The 24845-nt window shown below is 32.1% G+C and overlaps 3 protein-coding genes across 6 annotated transcripts; 1 reads left to right on the top strand and 2 right to left on the bottom strand.

Moving 5' to 3' along the window:
• Nucleotides 1–3052: 3052 nt before the first annotated feature.
• Nucleotides 3053–5307, bottom strand: LOC102669308 (uncharacterized protein DDB_G0284459). The gene has a single exon (XM_006600783.4). The coding sequence runs from the start codon at nt 4968–4970 to the stop codon at nt 3246–3248; it is 1725 nt and encodes a 574-aa protein (XP_006600846.1). The 5' UTR covers nt 4971–5307; the 3' UTR covers nt 3053–3245.
• Nucleotides 5308–9435: 4128 nt separating this feature from the next.
• LOC100813907 (phosphatidylglycerophosphate phosphatase PTPMT1) lies at nt 9436–14298 on the top strand. 2 transcript variants are annotated; one of them, XM_006600784.4, is made up of 7 exons: nt 10215–10339; nt 10453–10538; nt 11860–11982; nt 12833–12926; nt 13180–13262; nt 13371–13460; nt 13791–14298. In XM_006600784.4, exons 2-7 carry the CDS (start codon nt 10461–10463, stop codon nt 14187–14189), a joined length of 867 nt encoding a protein of 288 aa, XP_006600847.1. In that variant the 5' UTR covers nt 10215–10339; nt 10453–10460; the 3' UTR covers nt 14190–14298. The 2 variants fall into 2 exon arrangements, with proteins under 2 accessions (XP_003549928.1, XP_006600847.1); XM_003549880.5 differs by lacking the exon at nt 10453–10538 and having other exon boundaries at nt 9436–10339.
• A 1377-nt stretch (nt 14299–15675) lies between these two features.
• LOC100814439 (deSI-like protein At4g17486) lies at nt 15676–20511 on the bottom strand. 3 transcript variants are annotated; one of them, XM_014769344.3, is made up of 6 exons: nt 20372–20429; nt 20162–20255; nt 19754–19999; nt 16795–17082; nt 16397–16477; nt 15676–16053 (listed from the first exon to the last, which is right to left on the bottom strand). In XM_014769344.3, the coding sequence occupies exons 3-6, from the start codon at nt 19905–19907 to the stop codon at nt 15905–15907; spliced, it is 672 nt and encodes a 223-aa protein (XP_014624830.1). In that variant the 5' UTR covers nt 19908–19999; nt 20162–20255; nt 20372–20429; the 3' UTR covers nt 15676–15904. The 3 variants fall into 3 exon arrangements, with proteins under 3 accessions (XP_014624830.1, XP_003549929.1, XP_006600848.1); XM_003549881.5 differs by lacking the exon at nt 20162–20255 and having other exon boundaries at nt 20372–20511; XM_006600785.4 differs by having other exon boundaries at nt 20162–20383.
• Nucleotides 20512–24845: the final 4334 nt, after the last annotated feature.

The raw sequence follows: 24845 nt of genomic DNA on the forward strand, positions 1-24845 counted from the left end.
AGGAAATCAAGTGGTTAGGCAATGATGAATTTGCCAAGTGGATGACCTTTCCTGCTTCTTCTTTATCATTTTGTGTCAATGGATTGTTTTTTGCTTGCTGGAGTTATTAAATATTAACTAAAGATTGTTTATGGTTTAAATTGTGTATAAAATAACTTGGTTCGATGATGTTTAGTTGTGTTTTCAGGTAGCATCACACTAACGTGTTTGATGCAAATTCCTAGGTGCAAAATTCAACCAAATTAGCCTAGTTAGAATTGCATGTTTTCCTGCCCAATAAACTCAAGCTAACTTGACCCGTTGATTGCATTTGCAGTTTAAGTTAGCAATTAAGATAAATTAACACATTTTCATTTCTTGTGAAGTTTTATCACTGCACGAACGTATGAGATAATTAAAAATAATAGCAATAAAAAAAATTAAAGTGTAGGGATTAAAAATATATTTAAATACAAAAAAATAAATAGAATAGTAGTCCATTTTTTTTATAATATGTATCAATTTTTACAAAACCAATATGAACAATCAGAATGTTAATTGGATTAAAATGATCTAAGGATTAGATTGCGGACATCTTTACCAAAACCCTTTCCCATGTTGCTTGGCTAATTTTCTTCACAACTTGATCATAGTAGACATCCAGGGGGTGTTTGATAGGGGAGGGAATTTTTTTTTTTTTTTTTGAAACAGATTAAGAAAATAAGATTCTCATTCCAAGAAATTCAAAACTTCTTCCCTTGTCAAACTCTCACTTGTGTGTAATACACGTTCACTTAAATCTATGGTTTTACTGTTGTTGAGTTAAACAATCGTTTAAAGCTTTGCAACGGAAAATTAACCGAAAACCAAACACACTTGGTAGCTTGTAAAATCATTCAATGTATTTCATAGAACAAGAGCCTAGTTTACCCAATTAGCGAACTGCTAGGGGCACCCAAAATTTTTACTCGTACACCCAGTATAACATGCGAAATTTCGATTTTATCCTTTTGTAAGCCCAATACTCTGTATGAGACTTACGGATTAACAATCCATATTGGGCCTACGGATTGTCAATCCGTAAGTGGCCCAATGATTTTTTTAATTTTTTTTTCAAAGATATAATTTACGAATTAATTTAAAATTAATGGTTCAAGCAGGAATCGAATCTATAACTTTCGCTTTGTTATAATTAACTGAACTAATAGACCAATTATGTTATAAAATAATTAATGTTGCTATATATAATACTAAAATTTCTAATGTATATTTAATACACATGTAAATTTACATAATAAATTTTGTGATAATTAATTTTTATCTAATAATTAATTTGTTTATATATATAATTGTAAATAAAAATCATAAGTTTAATAAAAAATTATATATGTAAAAAAATACCAAATTTATTTAATTATCAATTGCTATAATAAACATCTAAATACATCATTCAATTAAATACCATATTCGTTTAATTTTCAATCATTGCAATAAATATCCAAATACATCATTCAATTAAATATCAAATTTGTTTAACTATTAATTACTATAATAAACATATAAATACAACATTCAGTTAAATATCAAATTTATTTAATTATCAAATTTTATAAATAAATTAATTGTATAATTTTTTTTTAAAATTCAAAACATATGGATTGACAATCCGTATATTTTAAATTTTTTTAATACGCACCACTTCTTCTTCAGCGATGGAAAACCACAAAACTTCATCGTATATCCGTAAACAACACATGTACACCACCGACGACAACAAACACTCACAAAAGGATGCTAACGAAAGCAAGTTACACTAAGGGAGTGCAATTTTACGAAAAAAGACACTATAAAAATGAAAAAGCCAATCTGCTATTTATCACCAAAAATACATATAAAGACATTTTCGATATTTAAAAAAACTGCTAGGTATAACAGTAAAAATAGTGGATGCCCTACGCAGTTCCCCGAATTAGTCATCAAGCTACTAGTTTTGTTTTTTCATATTCAGGTTTCTTGAAAACTAGGACAGCCCATGCTCAAATGTACTTAGTTGTTGTTGATTTTCATTCGGTTAATTAAGCCCAGTTGTAAGACATGTAGGATCCAATAATAAAGTGATACTTTAACTAATAAAACATTAAGAATATGTTTGGATAGAGAATTTTAACTGAGGAAAATAATTTATCAAAGAATTTAAATTTCTCTAATTTAGAATTCATTGTTTGGATATTTTTTTGTGAAGAATTAAAAATTTTAGAATTTTAAAACATAATTTTAAACAACTAAAAATCTGAAATTTCAATTTCCTTTTAAAAGGTGAGAAATTGAAACACCAATCATATTTTTTCTTTTTTTCATTCATCTTTTTCACCCTCATAATTTTAACTTTTTTTATCCAAACACAAAATTTTGAAAATAAATTTTTTTTAATTGAAGTATTTAATCCAAACGCACTTTAAAGGAAATTGATTAGAGTGAAGGAAATTTAGTGCCATAGAAAGCTGGAAAACGACAATATTCTTATATGCCATGTCTCTAGCAATTTGCAACTGAGCTCATGATGCGTTAAAGGCTTTGTGCAACTACCACATCATCATTAAGTGAATGATCACTTTTCCAATCCAATCTTAATTATCCATATTGATGTCAATTAAACAACAAATCAATTCCCAACACTTGGGTGGAAAAACATTTCACAGAACATCGAGTAACAACATTCACATGAAAATATCATGAGCGTAACGGTCAGTCTTTTTGAATCCCTTCAGCTCCCAACTCTATTTCTCATCAAAATGAGAACTCAAGTACTTCAATTTTTCTGATGCATTTTAATTTTTTAAAATCGAGGACTCACTATCTAGACGAGGAGTCCTACCAATACATTTTTCTAGTACACTTCTTTTAATATTCATATTTTCTATTATTAATTAAAATTTGTGATTGGTGATTTCTGTAAGTTGTAATTGGCGATTACTACAGTTAGCTTCGTACAAACAACAAATGGCCAAAACTGTGATCTAATCACAATTATTTCCCATTCAAAACAACCGCAGAAAGTGGAAAACAATTGAAGTTATAGCAAAGCGCAGGTAAAATCAGTAATTTGTCTATACCATAAATATTTATGTTGGGGGGAAGAGGACAGCAATTCAATAACACCCTTAAGCCTTGGAAAGAAACAACCAGGTCAATTTAATTACATCCCATTTAACTAATGTAGCAAATAGAAGGATATATATATAGGATATCCATCTTCAATATTATTATTACCTTGTGGAGTTTCTTGCACTCTTTGTACTCCTCTTGATACACTCAATTCTTTGAAGCCTTATTTGCTCTCTAAACTTGGCAATGAACTCATCAGCCTTCTTATCCACATCTGGTCCTTCATCACCATCTGTTTTTGAACTTTCTCCACCAATAACTTGTGGACCCTTCCCACTGTCATTGTTCTGATTCTGAACAATGATTCTTCCTCCTCCAACATCCTCGTCCTCGGTTTCCGTATCCTCGTCTTCATCATCATTAGATTCCACAAGAAAGCTTTCTTTCTCTGCTGGCTGTGACACAAGAGGCACACTTGCATGCCCCATGATCTTGTCACTTCTAAACGACGTGCGTTGCATGGGTTTATTTTCTTCATCAATTTTTTTTCCCACTGGCATGTTCCTCTCACTTTTGAAGCTTCTCTTCAACTCCTTATTGAAGGAAGGTTCTTCATTGAATGAACCACCATACCTTGGCTTCATGGACACTGATTTGTGAAACATCATTGGTGGCGGTGGCGGAGGCGGTGGAGGACATGACTTGTAGAAGGCCTTCTTCCTCACCGAGTCCTCTGAGTTCTTCGCAAGCGATTCTGATGAGAAAGAAGGCGAAGGAGACACCGAACTTGCTCGCGAAGAAGCACGTGAAGGTTGAGACTTCACTGGGCGAGATTCCTCCTTTGAAGGAGAAAGCATCATGTTGAAGGCATCATCAAATTCTTCTTGCTTAGGTTCCAATCTTCCTGATCTTGAACGCCATGGAATCGGAGAAGGAAGCACCACGCTCTCTTTGTTCTTGTTCTCAACTCTAGAACTTTCAACTTCTGTGTTTCTGTTTGAATTGCATGAAAATCTTTTGGAAGATGTTGACCTATTTAGAGACTGAACATGGACATCAACATCATCAGCTTCAACTTCAGCTTTTCTATTCGAATTGCTTGAAAATCTTTGAGAAATTGTTGACCTACTTATAGATTGAACATCAACATCAACACCAACACCATCAGCTTCAACTTCTCCATTTCTGTTTGAATTGCTTGAAAACCTTTTGAAGGTTGTTGACCTATTTAGAGATTGAACATCAGCATCAGCTTCAACTTCTGCTTTTCTATTCGAATTGCTTGAAAATCTTTTGGAGTTCATCGACCTGTTCAGAGATTGAACATCAACATCTTCAGCTTCATCAGATAATCGAGACTTCAAGCTTCGAATAGGCAAAAGCAAAGGCTTATCTCCACTCTGGTCATCAAAACTAGAATGCTTTTTCAACCGTGGAGAGGCAGCAACAACAACCACAGGTTCGTTCCTGTAGTGTTGACTGCTCCACGTTTGGACTTTTGTTTCGTTATCGGACTCGACCGGGCTCTCACTCTCGTCCTCGAAAAAAGATGACACCTGAAGGAACCTTGACACAAGAGTTTGTGCAGTGTCGAACTTTGAGTTGTTGTTGTTATGCTCTTTCTCCGTTTCATCGTTCCGGCGGCTGAAGAGGCCGTAGGAGATGGCGACGCCAACGAAGAGAAGGTGGAGGAGTTCCCAGTTTCTGGTGAGGAGTGACTGGTTGATGAATTCAGGAGCCTGTGAGGGGAAGAGAGGGAGAATAACGAAGAAGATGAGGACTAGTGTGGCTTTGTAGAGGAAATGGTAATAGAACTTATTTTGGTCCTCTTGGTGTTGTGCAAGTGGGAGTTTTTGGTGCTTTGTGGCGTGGATTGCACCTGCCATTGTTGCAAAAGGAGAATGTGAAGAAGGGAAGTAGAGAGGTTAAGGAAAAGCACAAAGGGAAAGGAGATGGGGAAGAAGAGAAGAAAAGTGGTGAGGAAAATAATCTGAAAACTGAAGGTTTTGCTTTGGCTTTGTTCTGTTTTTCTCTAGGAACCGTCAAAGACAAATATGTCAAGCCTAGCCTTGCCTTTATTCCGTTTGCCATGTTACCTTTTTCGCCCTTTCGATTCCCACACCAATATGCTTTGACAAATTATATACCAGTTTCTTTAAGTAAATACCCCAAGTTGCTGTATCTGTCTGTATGAAATTATTATACTTGTGACTTGTGAGATTTAAAATCCACTTTATCAATAGGGTCTAGCTGATTAAAAAGAAGAATTAGTGAATTATTATAATTTTTTTTATTTATGTTCGATTCTTATGAATAAAAAAATACTTTTATAATTTATATTTATCTAGTTTTCTATGGGTTGAAAATGTCTTTGACAAAAGAAGAAGGTTGCATCATAATGATATTAAAATTCTAAATTTATTTCTAAAATATAAAATAATTAAATTAATATTTTTCTCAATCTCTTTTCCTTCATTAAAAATAAAGATCATAATGTATGTATCACATTAAGCATCTATTTAGTGACAAATGAAATTATGACTTAATTTAGGATTAATTACATATTTGATTTTGTATCAATCTTTCAGTCATTGACATGTGTTAGTATGAAGTTTCCAAATATTACTTTTGTGTAATTTTTTAAAACTTTAACACAAAATTGAGTATTAATGTGTATCCATGACTCCAAATCAAATGCGGACTGTTACAAATATTGACAACATCTTTTTTCTCCCATAGTATATAACCCTAAGTTTTAAGAACAGAGTTTGAAAATAATGGGAAACTTGTTTTCTTATCTTTAAAATTTTGCTAGTGTCTCCAACTTTTCGATTGATTCCAAGTTTCCAGCCTTTAATTTACACTGATGTTTTCTCAAAAATCATATACCTTAAGACGGATTTGGGTTTGCCTTTTCTTGAGTCATCTCCTAGAGGGCGTATCTCTATGCTCCAACATGATTTTGCTGATACTTTTTTCTCTCTTAATTACCAAAAAAAAAAAAAAAGCATACATATCACCAGATACCTTTCTTAACTCCCCTTTGGCTCCAGAAAGTTTTGTTTTCTTGGCCATGCATGGTATCTTATCAATTTTACATCAACACCAAGAAATAGTTAAAATTGGCACATGGACCTATAAGCTCAACTCAATTGACGTTTAATTGGTTATCACCATTATTTTCCCCCAGTGGTGCTACAGATTGATCGAATAAAACTACACGTAAAGAGGGTGAAATGAAAACAACAGCTTGTGATCAATACCAAAGTATACACTTGTTCAGGTGTTGGTCCATGACTCTAAAGCATAGTTGGAGGAACATATGCAGAGGGTCCATATGCATCGAATCAATTTGCCTACATCTATAGTAACAGTTGCAAAACTCATATTGATGACCAGCTATTTATATATTGAGCTTGGGAATTTCAGATAGAGAAAAGGGACAACTTTGGAATAGAAAAAAAAAATGCAAGGTGCAAATGGTTAGCGTTGGAATTAGTCATGATTCCCGTTTTGTACTCCTGCCATGGATTTCATTTGGATGGAGGCTGTTGGATTTATGTGACAAAAGAAAAGACAAATTCCAGCATGTGTTTACGCGTACACAAAACTCAGATGACCATCCTTATGTATTCTTTGTGTTGTCCTCTAACTAGAATTGGAATTTTGCAATATTTTTATTTGGAGTATTTAACACAATTACAAATTTAACATTCAGAATTTGATTAAATTAGAATAATTTTATCTTAATATGCTAATTTTTTATATAAATTTTCATTGCACTAAGTTTTGTGTTATACTTATCTATTAATTAATTTTGTTTACTAACACTTCAAATCCTCCTTTTTTGGCTGCTGTTGGATTCTCTTAAAGGTTACGCAGTGACTCAAAATGTTCTCTTAAAGGTTACGCAGTGAGTCAATATGGATGCAAAAGTTGATGGAATAATAAGCGGATGATCTCGGTTAATTTTTTTTTAATCATGCACTCACAGGAATGTGATGAGTGAGAAAGTTCTAGGCCTTCTATTCTAGGTCCAATTTTACTTCTCAATGTTAGATGATTCAACAATGATGACTTATCCCATTAGTGTAACTGGCCACTTTATCTATCAAAGCTGCCATGCATAACTTGCCTTTGCCTTTTAAATACTTTTGGTTAATTTTTTTTTTTTTTGTGTGTGTGTGAAAGAGAACAAAGAGAGTTGGGAATGACGATAGAATGTTGTGAATCATATTATTATATTATCAATTTTTTAATCTAAATAGTACCAAATAATTAATAGATCGACTAGGTTTAAGTACGAATGTTAAGACAGCATGACCAAGAATCTCTGTATGTGGTACTTCAAGTGCTGACTAATTTATTTGTAGGGAAATACTAATTATTATTCCTAGAGTATTGATTAAGAAATTAAAAGAATTTGGATTTTTTTAATGATTTTTATAATAAATATATATTTTTCCTTTAATTTTTTTAACCTATAACCTAAATAAGAAGACCTTTATTTCTATTAGAGGCGTAGTTTGGGAGAAAGTGAGTAGAGCAAAAGGATGATGTTGCTTAGTTATAAAGGATTAATGAAGCATTGTTAAATAAAAAATACTCAAATAAATTGAGATATATAGAGTTACTCAGTATATTAATTATAATTCTCTCTTGTTTTCTATGAGAGGGTGAAGGTGAGGTGGTGAGAAGAGGAATACATTTGGATCACTTGTTGGCAAAGAATCTGATCCCTACCCATCTGCGTTTGAATATTTCTAATTTTGATATGCGCTTGAGTTAGATGCTCTTTACCGCGAAACTAAGAAAACTCAATAAGGAATATTGAGTGAAACATATAGATACCAAAACAATTTTGGGAGAAGAAGAGAAAACGATTACAATTCATGTGGCTGCTTGAGTTGCTTTTGCTTAAGGCATTTTTAATTTGGGACTGGTACAAGTAGAAATATTAACATATCATATTTAATACACATTAAAATTTATTGAAAATTATAAATTTTGGTAAGTCTAATTTATTATTTAGTAGGTCTTATTTATAATTTTCAATAAAATTTACTAGGGTGTAGGGGACTTATATTAAAAGTGAGTATGAAATTAGGTGATATATATTTGAAATATTTTGCATTGAAAATAAGTTTGTTGAAAAATCTATACATAAAAGCTACTTAATACTTACCTCGTTTTAGAATTCATTTTAGAATTAAAACCCTCTTTAAATATATACCTAACACAGTTATTTTTCTTTTGACTTTTAGATTATTTTTTTCATTTTTATTCAAAAATATGGTCTCTTTCCTTCTAGTCTTTTATAATGATTTTACCCATTCTAACAATTAAGTTAAATATCTAGAGTATAATTTTATCATCTATAATAATCTTATTTAACTCTATTATATTATCTATTGTGGACGATAATTATGCATGTGTAAAAAAAATAAAATTAAAGCAATGAAAAATAAATTGAAAATATTAAAGGTTGAAGAAGTGTAGCAGTTGTACAATAAGGTGTGGACTTAGACCTATGGGTTGTCAGTAATCAACTCATAAGAAGGGACTTGAATCCTACACATCCATACATGTATCCTACACCCATAATTACCTTTGAAATTATTAAATTACCCTTAATGAATTAACACTCCCTCTTAGTGGCACTCCTCCTCCCCATAATGCGGCACACATCCCCCCTACTTCCTCTTTCGTTCTCTTCTTCATTCATCATCCAAGGTAAGCCCTTGCTTCCTTTTTCGTTCCTTTGCAGTGGGTGTGGGTTTGGGTTCTGGTTTGGATGGGGTGAGGGTTGGTTCCAGAACAAGCTTCTGGAATGCTGGTTCTGAAACAAATTTTCTTGAACAAGCATTCTAGAATGATCTTTCCACAAGCAAAAATGTTGTTTTGAAAACATTTTTGCTTATGAAAATAGCCTTTTTGGAAATGCATTTTGTATTTTCCAAAATTTTCGTTCCAGAAGCAAAACTATTTTTTATTATTATGGAACACCTATTCTAGAAGACAATTATTTTTTATTGTTATGGAACACTTATTTCGAAAGTTATTTTTAATTGTTACAAAATCCCTATTTCAGAAGCTATTTTTACTATTATGGAACGCCTATTTCAAAAGATAAAACTATTTTTTACTATTATGGAATACCTATTCTAGTAGTTATTTTTTATGTTATGGAAAGTCTATTTCGGAATGGTATAATATGAAAAGGGTAATTTGGGATTTTAAAGAAATTAGGAGGTGTAGGATTCAATATGGGAGGTGCAGGATTTAAACAACCACAAGAATAGCAAACCTCACCCAAAAGGCGAAGCCCACAAGCGGTGTTACGTGTCAATCTCTCCGAGACTTTCACCTTCCGTGCGTCACAATCGCGTAACCAAAACTTTGCCGCTCCCCATTCTCTCGATTTTTACCTCTTCATCCATATTTTCTCGTATTCGTATCCTTTACTTTCAGGTGCAGAGTTTGTTGAGCAAAAGAGCCATTTTCTTCTGATTCTACCAAATCTAGGGTTAGGGATTCCATTTCCCAACTTCCTCTTTCTCTCCCGATTCTTTTTCCTTTTTCTTTTTCTTCCTGACAAATTTTCCCTCTATTTTTCTCTCTCTTGCAAATTACGATAACCACTCTTCCTCGATCTACCCTTTTCCGAAAGAAACATGGTTTTATTTTCCCGGGAAAATACTCCTCACAGTTTTCTGGGCCAACCTTTCGTCCTTTATATCATTCCTTCTTCGATTTGTTGTAGAATTCCAATTTCCTAGGTTGTCGATCGATCTATTGATCCGCCAATTTCAATTTGGGGCAATTAGATTTTATTTTTTTCTTCCGTTTGTTCTGTAAATTTTTTTCTTGTGATTGTTTTGGTGGTTGTAAATCGTGATAGATTCGTGGACAGGATACGCGAGGAGTTGTAATTTGTAAAAAATTGTAATTTGTAAAAAAAAAAAGCGTGGTTCACACCATAGGTATTTGTTGATTAGGGTTTTTGTAATTATCGGGATATTATTACGGTAATTGCTTTGTGATTTTGGAGTGAGTTATGCATATAGAGGAATTGGAGGGAGTTGAGGTTTTAGAAGGTGTGGAGGAAGGAGGATCGAGGTTTGTGGGTGGTTATGATGCGAAAAGGGTGCTGGTTGGAGCAGGCGCTCGTGCGCTTTTCTATCCAACCCTGTTTTACAATGTCGTAAGGAATAAGATTCAGACCGAGTTTCGATGGTGGGATAAGGTTGATGAGGTATGATATCTTGTGCTTCAGCTTGACTATGTATTGAATGGTGTTCAGTTTTTTGTGTGTGTGTTTGTTTTCATCTTCAATTTTAGTAATGGCACATTGGCTTTACAATTTAGTAATATACATGCAATGCAACAAATTCGGTGTGTGTGGTGGGTGGCTGGCTGGCTGTGATTATCAACATAGAGAGGGAAGATTGCTTGTGAGTTAAAAATGTTGTTACTTTTTATAGCATTGATTGATTGATTAATTGAATATACCTGCTGTGGTTTATCCCTCTTCCATGTTATGGACTGTATTGAGATGATGATACAACTCTTACGGGCTGGAGAATTAAAGAAGGAAGATTATGAAGCATAAAATTTCGCATACTGTTAATTTTTTATGTTTGATGAGGGTATTGATCTCAACATTTGTGATATTTTCTGATTGCTCATTTATGTATTTAATTTAATTTTCCTAACCAAAAGCTTCTTTTTTTTCCTTTCTATTCTTTAAATATGGTTTACTGTTGACCAAGGGCTTTAAGTGCCAGAGCCAACCTGTTCCAGTTTGGAACAGTAGTTAATGGTTATAGAAATGGAAGGAATTTCTCAAGATAAGAGGATATGCAAATTCCATTAGCAACCTTTAAATGCATCAAAAGGTGTTAAATGAATTTAATTCTTTACTTAATACAATTAAATGAAATGAGTTCTTTTAGTTTTGAAATTACTAACACTGGAAGTAAAATGGGATTTATTTGGGTTTCAGATGGAAAAATCAATTCTAATTTGCACTTGAATTACTACCTTTAAATGAATGGGCTTCTTACGTTAATATCATTCCAATTTCCAAATAAGTTTCATGAACAAACTCATTTGTAAATTAAATGGAATCTTTTATTTTGAAATTCTTAACTTACTGTAAGTGAAATTTGATTTACTCGGATTTCAAATGGAAAAGGCAATTATAATTTGCACCTAGGAAATTGATATGCTAAGTCGGAATGTATTTGATTTCTGTTTTCTGATTCAAAAGCTGGCTGATTATTTTTTACCTTTCGGCTGGTTGTTATTATCTCGCTGAGAATTTGACCTTTAATAGCCCAATGGTGTCATAAGATTCATGTAGTATGATAAGACTTTTGTTGTCGTTGCTGGTTGCTATTATTATCTTTGTTCTGCATGATCTAATAATAATTGATTTTTTATTCCTTAAAATCAACAAAGGACACATACCATACTTCATTTTGGTACAATTTGTTGCTGTCATCTGTTTCTCATCCATGTGTCCTCCCATGGTGTATTTTCTGCTTCTGATAATATCTTCATTTGTGGGATAAGGTTGTTGTGGTTTACTGGTTTACTTTGATTGATATCAAAACTTTTCTTAATTCATTGAATATGTAATCTTGGTAGTGAAGCCATCCGATTTTTTCTTATATCTGAGATGACATTTTTAACTTGGCTGAATATGAAAATTGTCTTATGTTGTTTGTGGGACACAAGGTTGCTCCTAAATCTGATGCACTTAATTTTCAGTTCATATTGTTAGGTGCTGTTCCATTTCCTATAGATGTTCCCCACTTAAAGGAGCTCGGTGTTCGTGGGGTTATCACATTGAATGAGTCATATGAGACTTTGGTTCCAACAGCATTATATTATGTGAGTATTTTCTATATTTTTTTAATTGATGTTAATACTTAATATTTTATCTGAGGGTTTTTTTTTTTCTTTATTGTTTAGCACCTGCTTTTCTAGCTAAATCCTTTTGATTTTTTACTACAAGACTTTTTTTATAAGAATGATGTTGAATATAACTTGTGAAATTTGGGAGTTAAGTTCAAAGGGTTTTATGCCCCTTCTGACCTTCTGTGTAGAGAGTTGTTTTGTTTGCAGTGACTGACTAGTTTCTGTTAATCATGTTTTCTTGTCATAAAAATTTGGTGATAATTAATTTGCTTTGGTGGCTCTGCAACTTCCAGGAAGTATTTAAACTGACTGTGAAATGAAACACATAATGTGATTACATGAAGCAAGTATACTTGGAAATGGTTAAGGCTAATAAACCACAAAGCTGCTTATGAATCATAAGATCAAGGGAACATTGTTACTGTTAACCTGACCCATAGATTTTGTTGTTTACTGCTTGCATGTATATCTGATGTAAGTGTAGTAGCATCTTGGTTTTTATAATGACTAGAAATAACATTTTTATGAGTGGGATTAATGTTATTTCTAAAAGATTAGTACTTTGAATTTTGCTGTGCATGTGTGCATGTTCTGGTATGCACTTGTGTTTCAGGAAAAGTGGGGTTAACAATGCTTATCTGTACAACATACTAGTAACACTGGATTTCTCTAGTTCTTGGTGAATATTTATGTTCCGTAGGCACTGTGGAACATCTCAATTACATTGGGTTATTATAGCATCTTGACTGTTTTCATGACATCAAAGTTTCATGTATTTTTATGTATGCTCAATTTCCTCTTAATTTGTTGTTAAATTTGGCAGGCTCATGGAATTGATCATCTGGTGATTCCTACTAGAGATTACTGTTTTGCTCCTTCTCTGCATGACATTTGCCGTGCTGTGGACTTCATACATGGTGAGTATTACGAAAAATTGGTTAACTATAATGATATCCAACTGTTTAGTGGCATATTCAAGTTTCTTTATGTGGTACAAAATTGATTGTTCTTTTTAAACTATTTGTAATGTGTTGCATAGAGTGGCCAACAAAATGGGAGCATCTTGAATTAATGTCAGCCAAGTTGGCTTGTATCATTGTTTCTTATATAATTTAATTATTACACTTATTTGTAATTATTTTGACTTTTTTTCATTTGTTTTTTATGAAGAAAATGCATTGTCGGGACGAACTACATATGTCCATTGCAAAGCTGGACGTGGTCGCAGCACGACTATTGTTATTTGTTATCTGGTTGGTGCCTCAACTTAAAAATGAGCATAGAAAAGATCAAAACAGAAAAAGAAAAGAGTTGGTACTGTGATTGGGTAAATTGTTCTTACGTTTTGAGCTTTTGTGTAGGTGCACCACAAAATGATGACACCTGATGCTGCATATGCTTATGTGAAATCAATTCGACCAAGGGTGCTTCTAGCTTCCTCTCAGTGGCAAGTAAGTGTGCGGTTTATCTTTCAGTTATTGTCATTGTTAATTTTGAAGTTTTACAGAATTCATTCATATCTTCAATTTACGTAACATGCTTTGGGGTAAGGTTTGTCTATGAAAATGTGAAATAGAATTTATATTTTGTATGATTTTGAGCTTTCTGTGAAAAAGTGTGTTTGCTTATACCTGTGAATAGCATTGCCTTACTTTAAAAGTTGAAGCTCGTCTGATTTAAATTTCTTGATCAAATTTTTGGACCAAAAATTTGTTTGTTTGGGTTAGGAAAATTATTAGTATTACTGTTAATCCTCATATAATTTAATTTTGAAATTCCAGGCTGTCCAAGAATACTATTACCATCTTATGGTTAGGAGGGCTGTTGGATGTGCTCCCACAGCCAATCTATTAGTAAAGGCTTCTCAGACGGCAGCAGGTTCACGAGATCTTGTGATGTTTGATGACAATTCTGTAGTCATGGTAACAGAGTCAGATCTAGAAGGTTACGACCCAAGTAGTCAATCAGCCATGGCAAGTGAAATATGGGCAGATTTAAGTGTTGTATATCGTGTACGAGTTGCTGGACAGGCAGCACTGGCGAGAATATCATGCCTTTGGCTGCGATATGCTACTACCGACCAGAAGATTTCCTCGGAGAAACTGAGCAGCAGGGAAAGCAGTTGCTCAATCCGGGCTAATCACCTGGGAGAAATTAGTGTTGATATCCACGTGTACTGAAAAAGCTGCCTATAAGTCATGTTTTTCATTTTCTGCCCAATAATCGTACATATTTGGCGGTCCTGACTCTATAACTCGTTTTCCTCTGTATATTCCAGCTGTTTTCTCATTTGAGTGTCTTACGGGTCAGTCAATCAATCTGCCTCATTTATGTTATATTGATCTAATGGTTACTATGACAGGGCAATAGTTTTAAATGTGTATAAAGCCTCATCGTTGCAAGCTTATCTTGCGATGGATGCAGGCCTACACTGCCGATTCGAGAAAGGAGGTTGGAATGTTACATGGCTGAGCCAATGAATTTACGTATGTGGGAACCTCCACTAACTTAGTTTAATGACTACCATTGCCCAATCCTAAGACACTGTATTATTAGCCCCCTCCAAAAGAAATCCCGCCCGTACGTTTTAATTAAAAATTAACATGGTATAACTTTGCAGCGTTTGAATCAAGATTAAGGTCATGTTTGAATTGGTGGTAGAAAATAGAATGGAGTCGGTTGGTATATAATGAAATGGAATGGATAAAGTGTAATGAATCTCATTCTATCTTTTTCAATGAGCATTATGATGTCACTTACCTTCTCACTTCACTCCCCTACATTCCATCTCTTATACCATTCAGTCTAAAATCATAGCCCAACTCTTAGTTACTCTAGTTGCTGTTCTTATCGGTTGGTTACATCTTTTGTTCATTGTTCTATGGAGCTAAGCGTATCATAGTTTTCTCGGATAATTTCAGATGACCTTCCAGAACACTAACGAAGTTGATAACGTTGACATTTTACGGTTTGTTGAGGTGCTTATTCTCATTAAAAATGGTGGCTACTGTTTTGTGCACCATCAACGTAGTGTATGACTTTCAATGCATGCTATAGCAAATATCAAGCATTGTTATCCATTTATCAATATACCGATTCATTTCCCATAACGCGCCAAACTCTTCAACTACGAATTGCTTTGCGCTACTTATGGTTACATTTCCCACTGGATCATTTATTTACGTTTGAGTTACAATATTAACAGTACAGTAGGTCTGTTCATAATTAAGGACAAATATGGCTTAAATATGTTTAGTCCCTCACATTTAGGAGTTTGTTTTTTCTTAGTTCCTCTAATTTAGGGATGTCTTTTTTTAGTCCCCCTTAAGTTCAAAAACTGTTACAAATTGTACAGCCAAATCATCAAAAACCAATTCAGAATGAAAAAAACATTTCACGATTAAAGAACTAAAAAATAAATTTTAATTTGATGACTAAAAAAGACAGACCTCTAAATTTGAGAGATTAGAAACATATCTAAGTCAACAAATAATATTTTTCCCCTAAATAATCCTTTTATAACCAATACAAAAAGCAGCCACGGGAAACTGATGGAGCATAATCTTAGAAATATAAGATATATACCTGTTCAGTACTAAATGATACCCATCATCCATCAATTATGATGAGAAAATTAGAAGAGGTTATATTGGCAAAAGGATAATATGAACTCCACAGAATCAGATTAACGGTATGCCTGAACATTTTTGTTTGTACCTTAATATTACATCCAAAAGACAGCCACTACATTCTGAAACATACAGGACCACATAGACAAATATCATCTTTGTAACACATACATGGCAGTTGAGAAAGCTTGTTACACCTTGAAAGCTAATATCACACATACAGTACAAGGAAGAAAGAATAAGAATGGTAAGTAATTAATGAAAAATCATAGGAGGTCCCGTGCTAGAGTCATTGGTTTTTCTTTTATAATGGTGAGTTCACCACCATTTGATGTAGTTAGCAGATGGTGATTGGAATCCTCGTCTTCACTCTCCTCTGAATCTGAGAGGCCATCAGATTCCAGTTCTTCGTCGTCTGCAATTGACATATGTTTAGATCCTTATCCTCGCGGGTTGATTAACCAAACTGCTTATAATGTCAAATGTTTCATCTATATGATATGGTATTCACAAAAGAATGATAGGCCACTTCAACTCTTTCTGGTTTTCATGAATCACATAGGAGTGCACTTTTTGTTTTTCATTTTTTGTAACAAAATGTACTTCACATATGGAAAATATAGTAGATGTGTATTATGTAAAATGCTATGTGCCATCCATAATAGATATTTCTTTCTTGGACAGCCACCAATAGATTAATCTTAAAGAGGTCATAAAGTGTAAAACAATTGGCTAATACTGTTGTCTTCAAATCTTACCAGAAAGTGCAAGATGTTCAGGCAGATGTCTAACAGCAGCAACCTGAAGGCTTTCTGGCAGAAGACAATTGCAAAAAGAACCTGAAATTTCAATCGGGATGTGGTCATGTTACACCTACACTAGTTGAGGCAAGTACCAGAAATCAATGGCCAGTTGTAAGCAACTGTGATAACTCGCTCTCACTAGCCATCAGCCTTTGACAAAACTTATTTCCACAGTAATATGAAAAATTATTTTACATTCATGGCAGCATATAATTTAAATCATAAACTAGGGACAGAACGGAACATACTTATGCATATTAGACATACATGTCGAATTCATAGTAAATATACAGTGAGACAGACAAAATACAGCTTCTCTGTTATCAGAATAATCAAGAAAAGAGAACCCTCACCAACACGAGCCAGCCGATTTATCCATGCAGGAATAGGCTTTCCAGTTAGCTGTTGGCAAACTTCATCAGTAAAATGGTTGCAATTCTTAGCAATCAAATGGTAACTGTCTCCATGATATTTTCCAGAAAGGCGTTCGATGAAAGAACGAAATTCTGAAGAAGACATATCAGTGCTGCCTAGCAATACTGAACGTCTGAAGATGAAGCCGGGACAGCTTCTGGGTTCCACCTCAAATATACCACTTGTAGGGTACTCATGTGCTCCAAAGCCATACTCCATACCATGCACTGTTCATGAAAACAATAAGCTAAAGTCAGATCAAGAGGGTATTAAAACAGAAAAGCAGTACATCCCAGCTCCCGATCAACATTTTGTTCGAGAGATGTAGCTTTATACCCTTATAAAATACTCTCTATATTAAATTTTCCAAATAAGTAACTTGTACATACAATGTTGTAATTAGTAACAATATCCAAAACACCTTTAAACTAGGAATGGGATTTCTGTCAAAAACAAATGTCAAAGCAAATGTCATATTGGATTTGGTGAAGAGGAACTCAACTAATGACTTGCACACAAACATTAAATAGGCCCCCAAGTTGGACCTACTAAGCATAATTTATAGTAGCCCCCAGTATATTCGGCGCATGCTTTGGCTATACTCTAATTTGACACTACTCAATCTCAATATGGGCACGTGGGATTTTCTTTTACAATATTTCACTTCAATAAATTAACAAAACGAATAATCATCGTCCAAATATGGTAAAATTTTGATGATAATTAGATTGAATCAGAAGCAGTGCAGTGAATTCCAAAACAGTATCATCCAAGTAAGTTGCTTCTTTTACTAGGAGTGTATTGCTTCGGAGGAAAAGGATAAAAACTAAAATTATTTTGGAATAACAAAATGAGCCACTACAAAACTGTAGTAACAAGGAAAAGTAAATGGTTTATGGCTGCAGCAAAACACTCAAATGAATTAAAAGAATGATGAATAGCAAATACTAAGTTAAATAAAAACCCTAAAACTAGTTTGTAGGAGCTATTGTTATTCAGAACCCACAAATATAAGCCAACTATCCAGGACTTGATAGCACAAGATGCCATACCAGAAGCAACGCAAAACTCATACGACTACAGTGCAACAGTAAAAATTCCAGAATCTCAGACATGGGCAATATAAATGAATTTTCCATGTAATTAAAAAGTTTAGTTCATTTAAATTGATAATTAAAGGCTCAAAGTGAGGGAATAAAAGATGAAAGATAAAGCATAGGTTATGAGTTGTGATCCAAAAGTAGCACGGGCATGAGGTTGCCATATAATTGACAGCAGAGAGATGGGATGAAGGGTTACACTGACAGTAATTAAAACAACTCATAAGAGACCATATAAAGATATACTGAGTACTAGCCATTAGTTTTCTTAAAACAATCTCAGCAGTGCATATATCTAAAAGATTTGTATTCAGCTAGAGTGAGAAAGGTGTTACTTAATCATGAGGTATAAGCGTCGCAACATTAACTAGAAGCATGATCACTAATAAACGAAAACAATGAAGCATTATTGCATTTTAAAATCTCAATGTCACTTGACTCAAAAGAGATAGAACTAATTCATTAACCATGAATGGATAAACCACAGTTCTTCAATGACAAAACATACATAGATCTTTTGGCAAGACAATAAATTTCATTAGATGAGGAAGAACTTATAATCACATATGCATGTGTTTAAAGCCTTTACCATGATGCAACTGGCATATACCCAAAAAGAAAAATCAATGCTCAAGGTCAATGGAATGCTATGTTTGATTGTCAAATGTAATGTTGAGTTACCCTTTGAATCATAAAATCAGCTTTAAACTGAATTAAGAATATAATTAGTCCCAAAATTTAACAAATCACAAAGCATACAATGGGAGTTTTTTTCAAGAACATCATGGAAAAGAAAGAGAAGGAAAAAAAAAACAGGAGAGAAAATGCAGAGCAGAGAAAAAAGAGACTGTAAAGGGAAAGGCAAAATAGTAACTCAAGTAATCATTAAAAACAAGGAGCCAAAGTGCCAAACAAACTATTTCCTACTATAGTAATCCAAAATTCCAAATACATTTAAGATTTTTTAGGAATGAAACATCAAGCCTTAGATCCAATAGGTATAGAATGTATAGTAAACCATAATAAAGTCCCAAATAATTAAACTTGAAGTTTAAAATAATAGAAAACCATATCTTAACTCCCACATTACCAAATGCAGAAAAATTAAGTAAAGTCTCACCCTTCAAGAAGTCTAGAGTCATATGTATCAACAATTTTGATACCAACTTTACCATCCCAATTTAATGCACTTCCATATTGATTATGTACTTCTGTCATGTTTGATATGAAGTGTCATCATGAATGGATAGTTCCTACTAGCCTAAAGACTGAATAATATTCAAAGCAGAATCCCATATAACAACCATTATAATGAATGTCTGCTAATTTTAACCACCATGCAACATTTTCTAAAGGCATATTACTACAAGCAGCAACAACAACATCGACAAAGGTTTATGCTACTAGGTGAGGTTGGCTACATGGACCATTTGGCTCAGTTAAAAACCAAAGCTACAAACCCGATCAAAAAATAATACAAGAAACCTAAACCGATGAATGAGTGGACAACCTACTGTCAAGTAATGCATTCACATGTCTTTCTTCTAGGTTGATGTTGATCAATGCACAAAGCAATTTCATTCACACTATAGATTATAACCAGGTCGTGTCCTATTCAATTACCAGTTCGGTTTTGCTACTCTTCCTCCTTTCAATAATCAAAATGTTGCGCCATAACATCATTTTGCAATTCCATAACAATTTGCATAAAATTTACTTCTCTCATCACAAGCTGAACTCAAAATTAAAAATTGACGGCAGATGAAGTACAATACAAGGAAGGATCACACAAACAAACCTTCTATGCCCGAATGAAAGATTCCAACCCCAAAGACGTAAAGATAATTGTTGGCAGGTGTAAGATCATACACATTGAGATACACCAAAGAACCACTCTTTCTCTCGCTATTTGGCACCCTTTCCAACCTCGAGCTCGAGGGGAACTCCGGCATTGTGTATGATTTCCTCCTTTTTCTTCTCCCACAATTCCCCAATTAAATTCCGAGCTTTATTACAATTCCATCTTCACCTCTCAAACAGAAGCCTATAAAATTGTCAAAAAAAAAAACAAAAGCATCGTTTTTACATGCACAAGAAAACCCTTTTGCAAAAACACAACATACAACAAAAGGACAGGGAAAAAATTGAACTTTTTTTTTCATCAGGGTTTTGTCTAAAAAATTAAAAAGAGGGAAAAAATCGTTGCCTTTATTTATCAGACTTAAAAATGCAGGTAAGGTCAGAGTTTTGTGAGATTGAATTGCCCTTGAATTGTTATTGTGTCAAGGAGAGGCATAAATCTGAAGAATAAGATATTGTTTAATGAATAGAGAGGGTAGATCCCAAAAATGAAAATAGAAAAAAGTGGAATGAGCGAAATATGGGGAACGGAAAGTAAGAAAAGAGAGAAACTTACAAAAGAAGAAGAGGGAGGAAAGTGGAGGGAAGGGAGGGTAGAGCTTGAAATTCAACAATAAAATGGGGTGCAATTTGGAGATGAAATTGTGAGGTAGCAAAGCAAGTACTTAACCATCAAGCCTAAATTGAAAAAGTTAAGGGAGGTTTGATTTGATTGTTTTTTGTTTTTATTTTTATATGAAATAAAAAATAGTGATGAAAATGTGTTTGGTTGGATTTTTATTTTTATTTTTCGTGAAAATATTTTTTTAAATAAATTAAAAATTGAAAATAATAAAATTTCATTTTTAAGTTGAAACTAGAAATCTCATTTTAAGTAAAATGAAAACACGGTGGCAAAAAATGTAATTTTAGATAAATCTAAAAATGTATTTTCTTTTAAAAATACATTATTTTTATTTCTTGTAAGCAAAAAATTCTAAAACCTTTTGAAAATGAAAATAATTTAAAAAAAAATGAAGACTAAACGTGAAAATGGAAATCAAACTTATGCTAAATCTCTCTCTCTCAATGTGGCTTGGCTTCCCCCCCCCACAGGCAGGCAAACAAGTAATTAATTTGGTTGTGTTATTTGTACTTTTTGGAGGTATTTTTCAAAAATTATTATACGAAATATGTTTCTGTTTATAAAAGTAATTTATTATTGTCGGAGGAACAAATTCAGTGGGTTATTAACTGACTCTAAAATCTTATCACAAGTTAATAAAAATGATGAGAATAATAAATTATTTCATAATTTCTTTTAATATGGGATAAGGTTCTAGACTCTTAGTATTACTTATTAAAATTTAAAATGGTTTTTTCAATTAATTCTAAGTTATATGGTTAGATTTTGCGCATAAATTATAATGTTATAAAATTTATTAAATAAGCTATCGATTAATGTGGTTATTTAAATACACAACTTTTATTGATGCCATAAATTTTAACTATAAAATTTATTAAAATAAATTAAGAAATTATAAAAGTCATGGATCATTTTAATAAGATAAAATAAATTTCAAAAATTTATTTCAAATTATCCATAACAATCAACAAGTGGGTGTTCCATATGATTGAATTTGATCTTCTTAAATAGGAAGAGAGTTCGAGTTTTATAAATAAAAAAATTATAATTGAAGAAAATTATCCCACTAAAGATAATTTGTTAGGTTTTTTAACAAAGATTAATCATACTAAAATTAATATATATATATATATATATATATATATATATATATATATATGATAATTTGTGATTGAATAATTATATACAATTATTTTAAACTCTCAAGTCTTTTTTTTATATATAAAAAATGTATAACTCTTTGTTCTCTATCTTTGATATATGTTGCATCCTTTAATATTTTTTCATGAAATTTTCTCTCTTTATTCTCTCTACTCCTTCAAAATTAAAAAGTAAAACGTGTTATGAAAAAAAAATATAGAATTTCTTAAAGAAAATACAATACTAGTATTTTTTTACGTAGTGGTTAATAACTTAAATAATATTGATATGGAAAATCTCTTATTTCTATTAGAATATTAAAGCATAACTATATGTTTTTTAAATGATTAAAAATGTTAAATTGATAAATATTAACTTTTAACTTTGATGGCAAAAATAATTCATTAAATTGAGAAACTGAACAAAAACAATTTAAATGAAATGAAAGGTAAATAATAACTACTAAGATCAAATAAATAGCTTAACTTTCAATTTTGCCGAAACATTATAATTAAATTGAGAAATTCAAACAAAAATTATATTTTATAAAATATATTTCTAAATACCAATTTGATTCTATAAAATATTTACAAATATTTATACGACCTACTTAATGTTTATGTATATTTGAGATTTAACTATTTATTTATAATTTTAATATAAATAAAATATTAAATAATGCCCCATAAGGTTATGTTGAAATTAAATTATTTGTTCATTCGTTACTATAGTTCTTTATATATATATATATATAGTATGTCGTTTCTCGTTGGAATAAAAAACAATGCAAAGGAAACAAAGGAGAGGGTCATTTGTTTAGTCTTTAATTAATGAGCCTCATTCTATTAATGAATGAGTCCCATCAAATTATTCGCGACTAGGGGTAGAATAATGCATATGACCAAGAGTTGGCTTTAACTACATTTAACTGAATTAGAAAGGTTTATTACTAGTAGATATAGTATTTAATAGCGGGAGTAAGGTGAGTGCCATTATAACAAAATACATAAGTAAAGCATCTAGACCATTTGGACAAATTGGTGACATGTGGCTATACAATTAATTGAATATAAAACAGTTAGGTTAGTGTAATCCACCTGTGTAATGTAAAATTTGGGTAATTTTAAAAATTGGATTCGACCTTCTGTGGAGACTGATTGAACCGAAAATTGGTTTGTGAATTGTGAGTAGTTCAAAAAGTTAATGGAATAAAAAAAAAATTAATACTAAACTATCTTATGATAATCAATGTTAGAGTTTAAATTTGCTCCCTTTTTTCTATATCATCAAGAGTCAATCCATGATATCGATTTTAAATATGAAAGTAATATTTTTTTCTCTAAACTTTAATATACATTTATATTAATGAATTATAACATTATAAGCTTTTAGAGCTTGATTTTTGTGAACTATCAATGTAAAAAAAATTTATACTATAGATTCATTAAAAATCGTCGATAATATAATTTTTAATATCATTATTTTTTTAGGAATTTTTTTAATATAATTATTATAAAACACAATAAATATATTATGATAGAATGACAAGATTAAAATTTTGTGGCAATTCTGAAACCGCATTAACAACGTAGTTATTGAATAAAAAAATTTATATTATTAATTAATAAAAAAAATTGCTCAAATTTAGCTAGGAAGCCAAATACAATTTGTATCATATTAGTGTCCCTCAAATAAAGATAGTTGTCAAATTCACTAACTATGATCTTTAAAAACTAAAAAAAGTAATACTATTTAAGCAAGTGGATGTAATCAATGGAGAAATAATTATTTAATAGTATAATCTAAATGAGGAACATAAAAACTAGAGCTTGTGAGAAATTTAAAAGAATGAGTATGTCCGTCGAAGACCAAAATGGTATGTATGATCGGATAGTGCATGCTGGAAACCCTTCTGATTAAATTGAATGGTTTGAAAATAAATAATTATCCATTGAGCTCTGAAAACTCACGTGGCGTTTCCTTAATGAGTATTGATGATCATCATTTTACCAATTCAATGTCAAGATAAACTACACGTCACGAAGGACTCATATGATTATGAAAGTTCAACCACATACCAAAAGTTATTAATATAATTGGTTTGAGTTTAGGTCCCTTAATCAAGGGATCAAATTGTTTTCTCAGTTTTGGCATAAAATAATAATTAAAGATATTATTTTATTCTAAAATAAGTCGATCCGTACTGTTAAATCATTAAGTGAATAATATTCATCAAGATGACGAGAAAAGCAAATAGGAGCGGGTGAAAATATAATATCTCAAACATAAAAGAATAATTACTTATAAATAAATAAAAATCTAAGTTTATTGTATTATTATTATTTTAATTAAAATCGCATATTCTTGCAATTTCGCACATGTCGATTGAAAACAAATTTTGGCATTTTGCGCTTCCCTGTTCCTTTCATCTGCTAGTAAAATTGCCAACGGATAGTGAACGTGATATTCACGGGGAAAATCTCAATAATTGATTTCAGAATATCTGCATCAAACTGGAAGTGGGTTTGTTCAAGCACAGCAACTATCTTGTTTTATTACTGGTAATAACTAGTAAATATTCTCTCCTTTTAGGCTTGACTAAGTTCTTTATGATGATGATGAATAAGATAAGAAAGATATAACATTTTTTACTACAATTTTTTAATTTTTAAGATAATAATATTAAATTGAATACTCTAACAGATAAAAATTTAGATCATTTTAAGTATTGTTGAATAATAAATTTTATAATTTCGGGTTGTTGGGATCAAATTACCCGCATTAATCCCTATGGCATGACAATTTTTTTTTTTGTGTTCGTAACTAGTAGGTATTTTTAGAGGTTTCGGGATCTCGCAGCTATATTAAATGCTTGAAAGAAAAAACTTTGTGGCTCATAATAATTCTACTTAATTCAAACAAGATGATCTCCGATAAAAGATGCTTGTGATTTCAAAGAAAAAAAAAATATTTAGGACTTTTTACTTGAGACTCACAGTTAATTCACCTTAATCACTAGAATAAACAAAGGTTTGGCTCCTTGACTTGTAAAAAAGTAAAGTTTCCACCAATCAAGGCATGAAATAATACTACAGATCAAGGTCATCACTTCAACACTACTGCTCTTTTGACTTCAAACACCCCACCACCACCACCACAGGCCACAATATTCAAAATCACCTATCAACTTCGTCTCTAACATGTTAACCTTCAAATCTAGATGCTGATTCGGTTCCATAAATTATAAGATAGAGACCCGTTAATA

The sequence above is a fragment of the Glycine max genome, chromosome 17 (assembly GCF_000004515.6).
Source record: "Glycine max cultivar Williams 82 chromosome 17, Glycine_max_v4.0, whole genome shotgun sequence".
Taxonomy (NCBI): Eukaryota; Viridiplantae; Streptophyta; class Magnoliopsida; order Fabales; family Fabaceae; genus Glycine; species Glycine max.

Bases quoted from the DNA above. Each gene is read 5' to 3' on its own strand.
- LOC100814439 (XM_003549881.5), bottom strand. From the start codon at position 19,907: ATGCCGGAGTTCCCCTCGAGCTCGAGGTTGGAAAGGGTGCCAAATAGC. The intron at 17,083-19,753 runs GTTTGTTTGTGT...TTTCATGAACAG, and splicing joins CTTTCATTCGGGCATAGAAG to TGCATGGTATGGAGTATGGC. The intron at 16,478-16,794 runs GTGAGGGTTCTC...TTGAAATTTCAG, and splicing joins AAATCGGCTGGCTCGTGTTG to GTTCTTTTTGCAATTGTCTT.
- LOC100813907 (XM_003549880.5), top strand. From the start codon at position 10,142: ATGCATATAGAGGAATTGGAGGGAGTTGAGGTTTTAGAAGGTGTGGAG. The intron at 12,927-13,179 runs GTGAGTATTACG...TTTTTTATGAAG, and splicing joins TGCTGTGGACTTCATACATG to AAAATGCATTGTCGGGACGA. The intron at 13,461-13,790 runs GTAAGTGTGCGG...TTGAAATTCCAG, and splicing joins TAGCTTCCTCTCAGTGGCAA to GCTGTCCAAGAATACTATTA.
- LOC102669308 (XM_006600783.4), bottom strand. From the start codon at position 4,970: ATGGCAGGTGCAATCCACGCCACAAAGCACCAAAAACTCCCACTTGCA.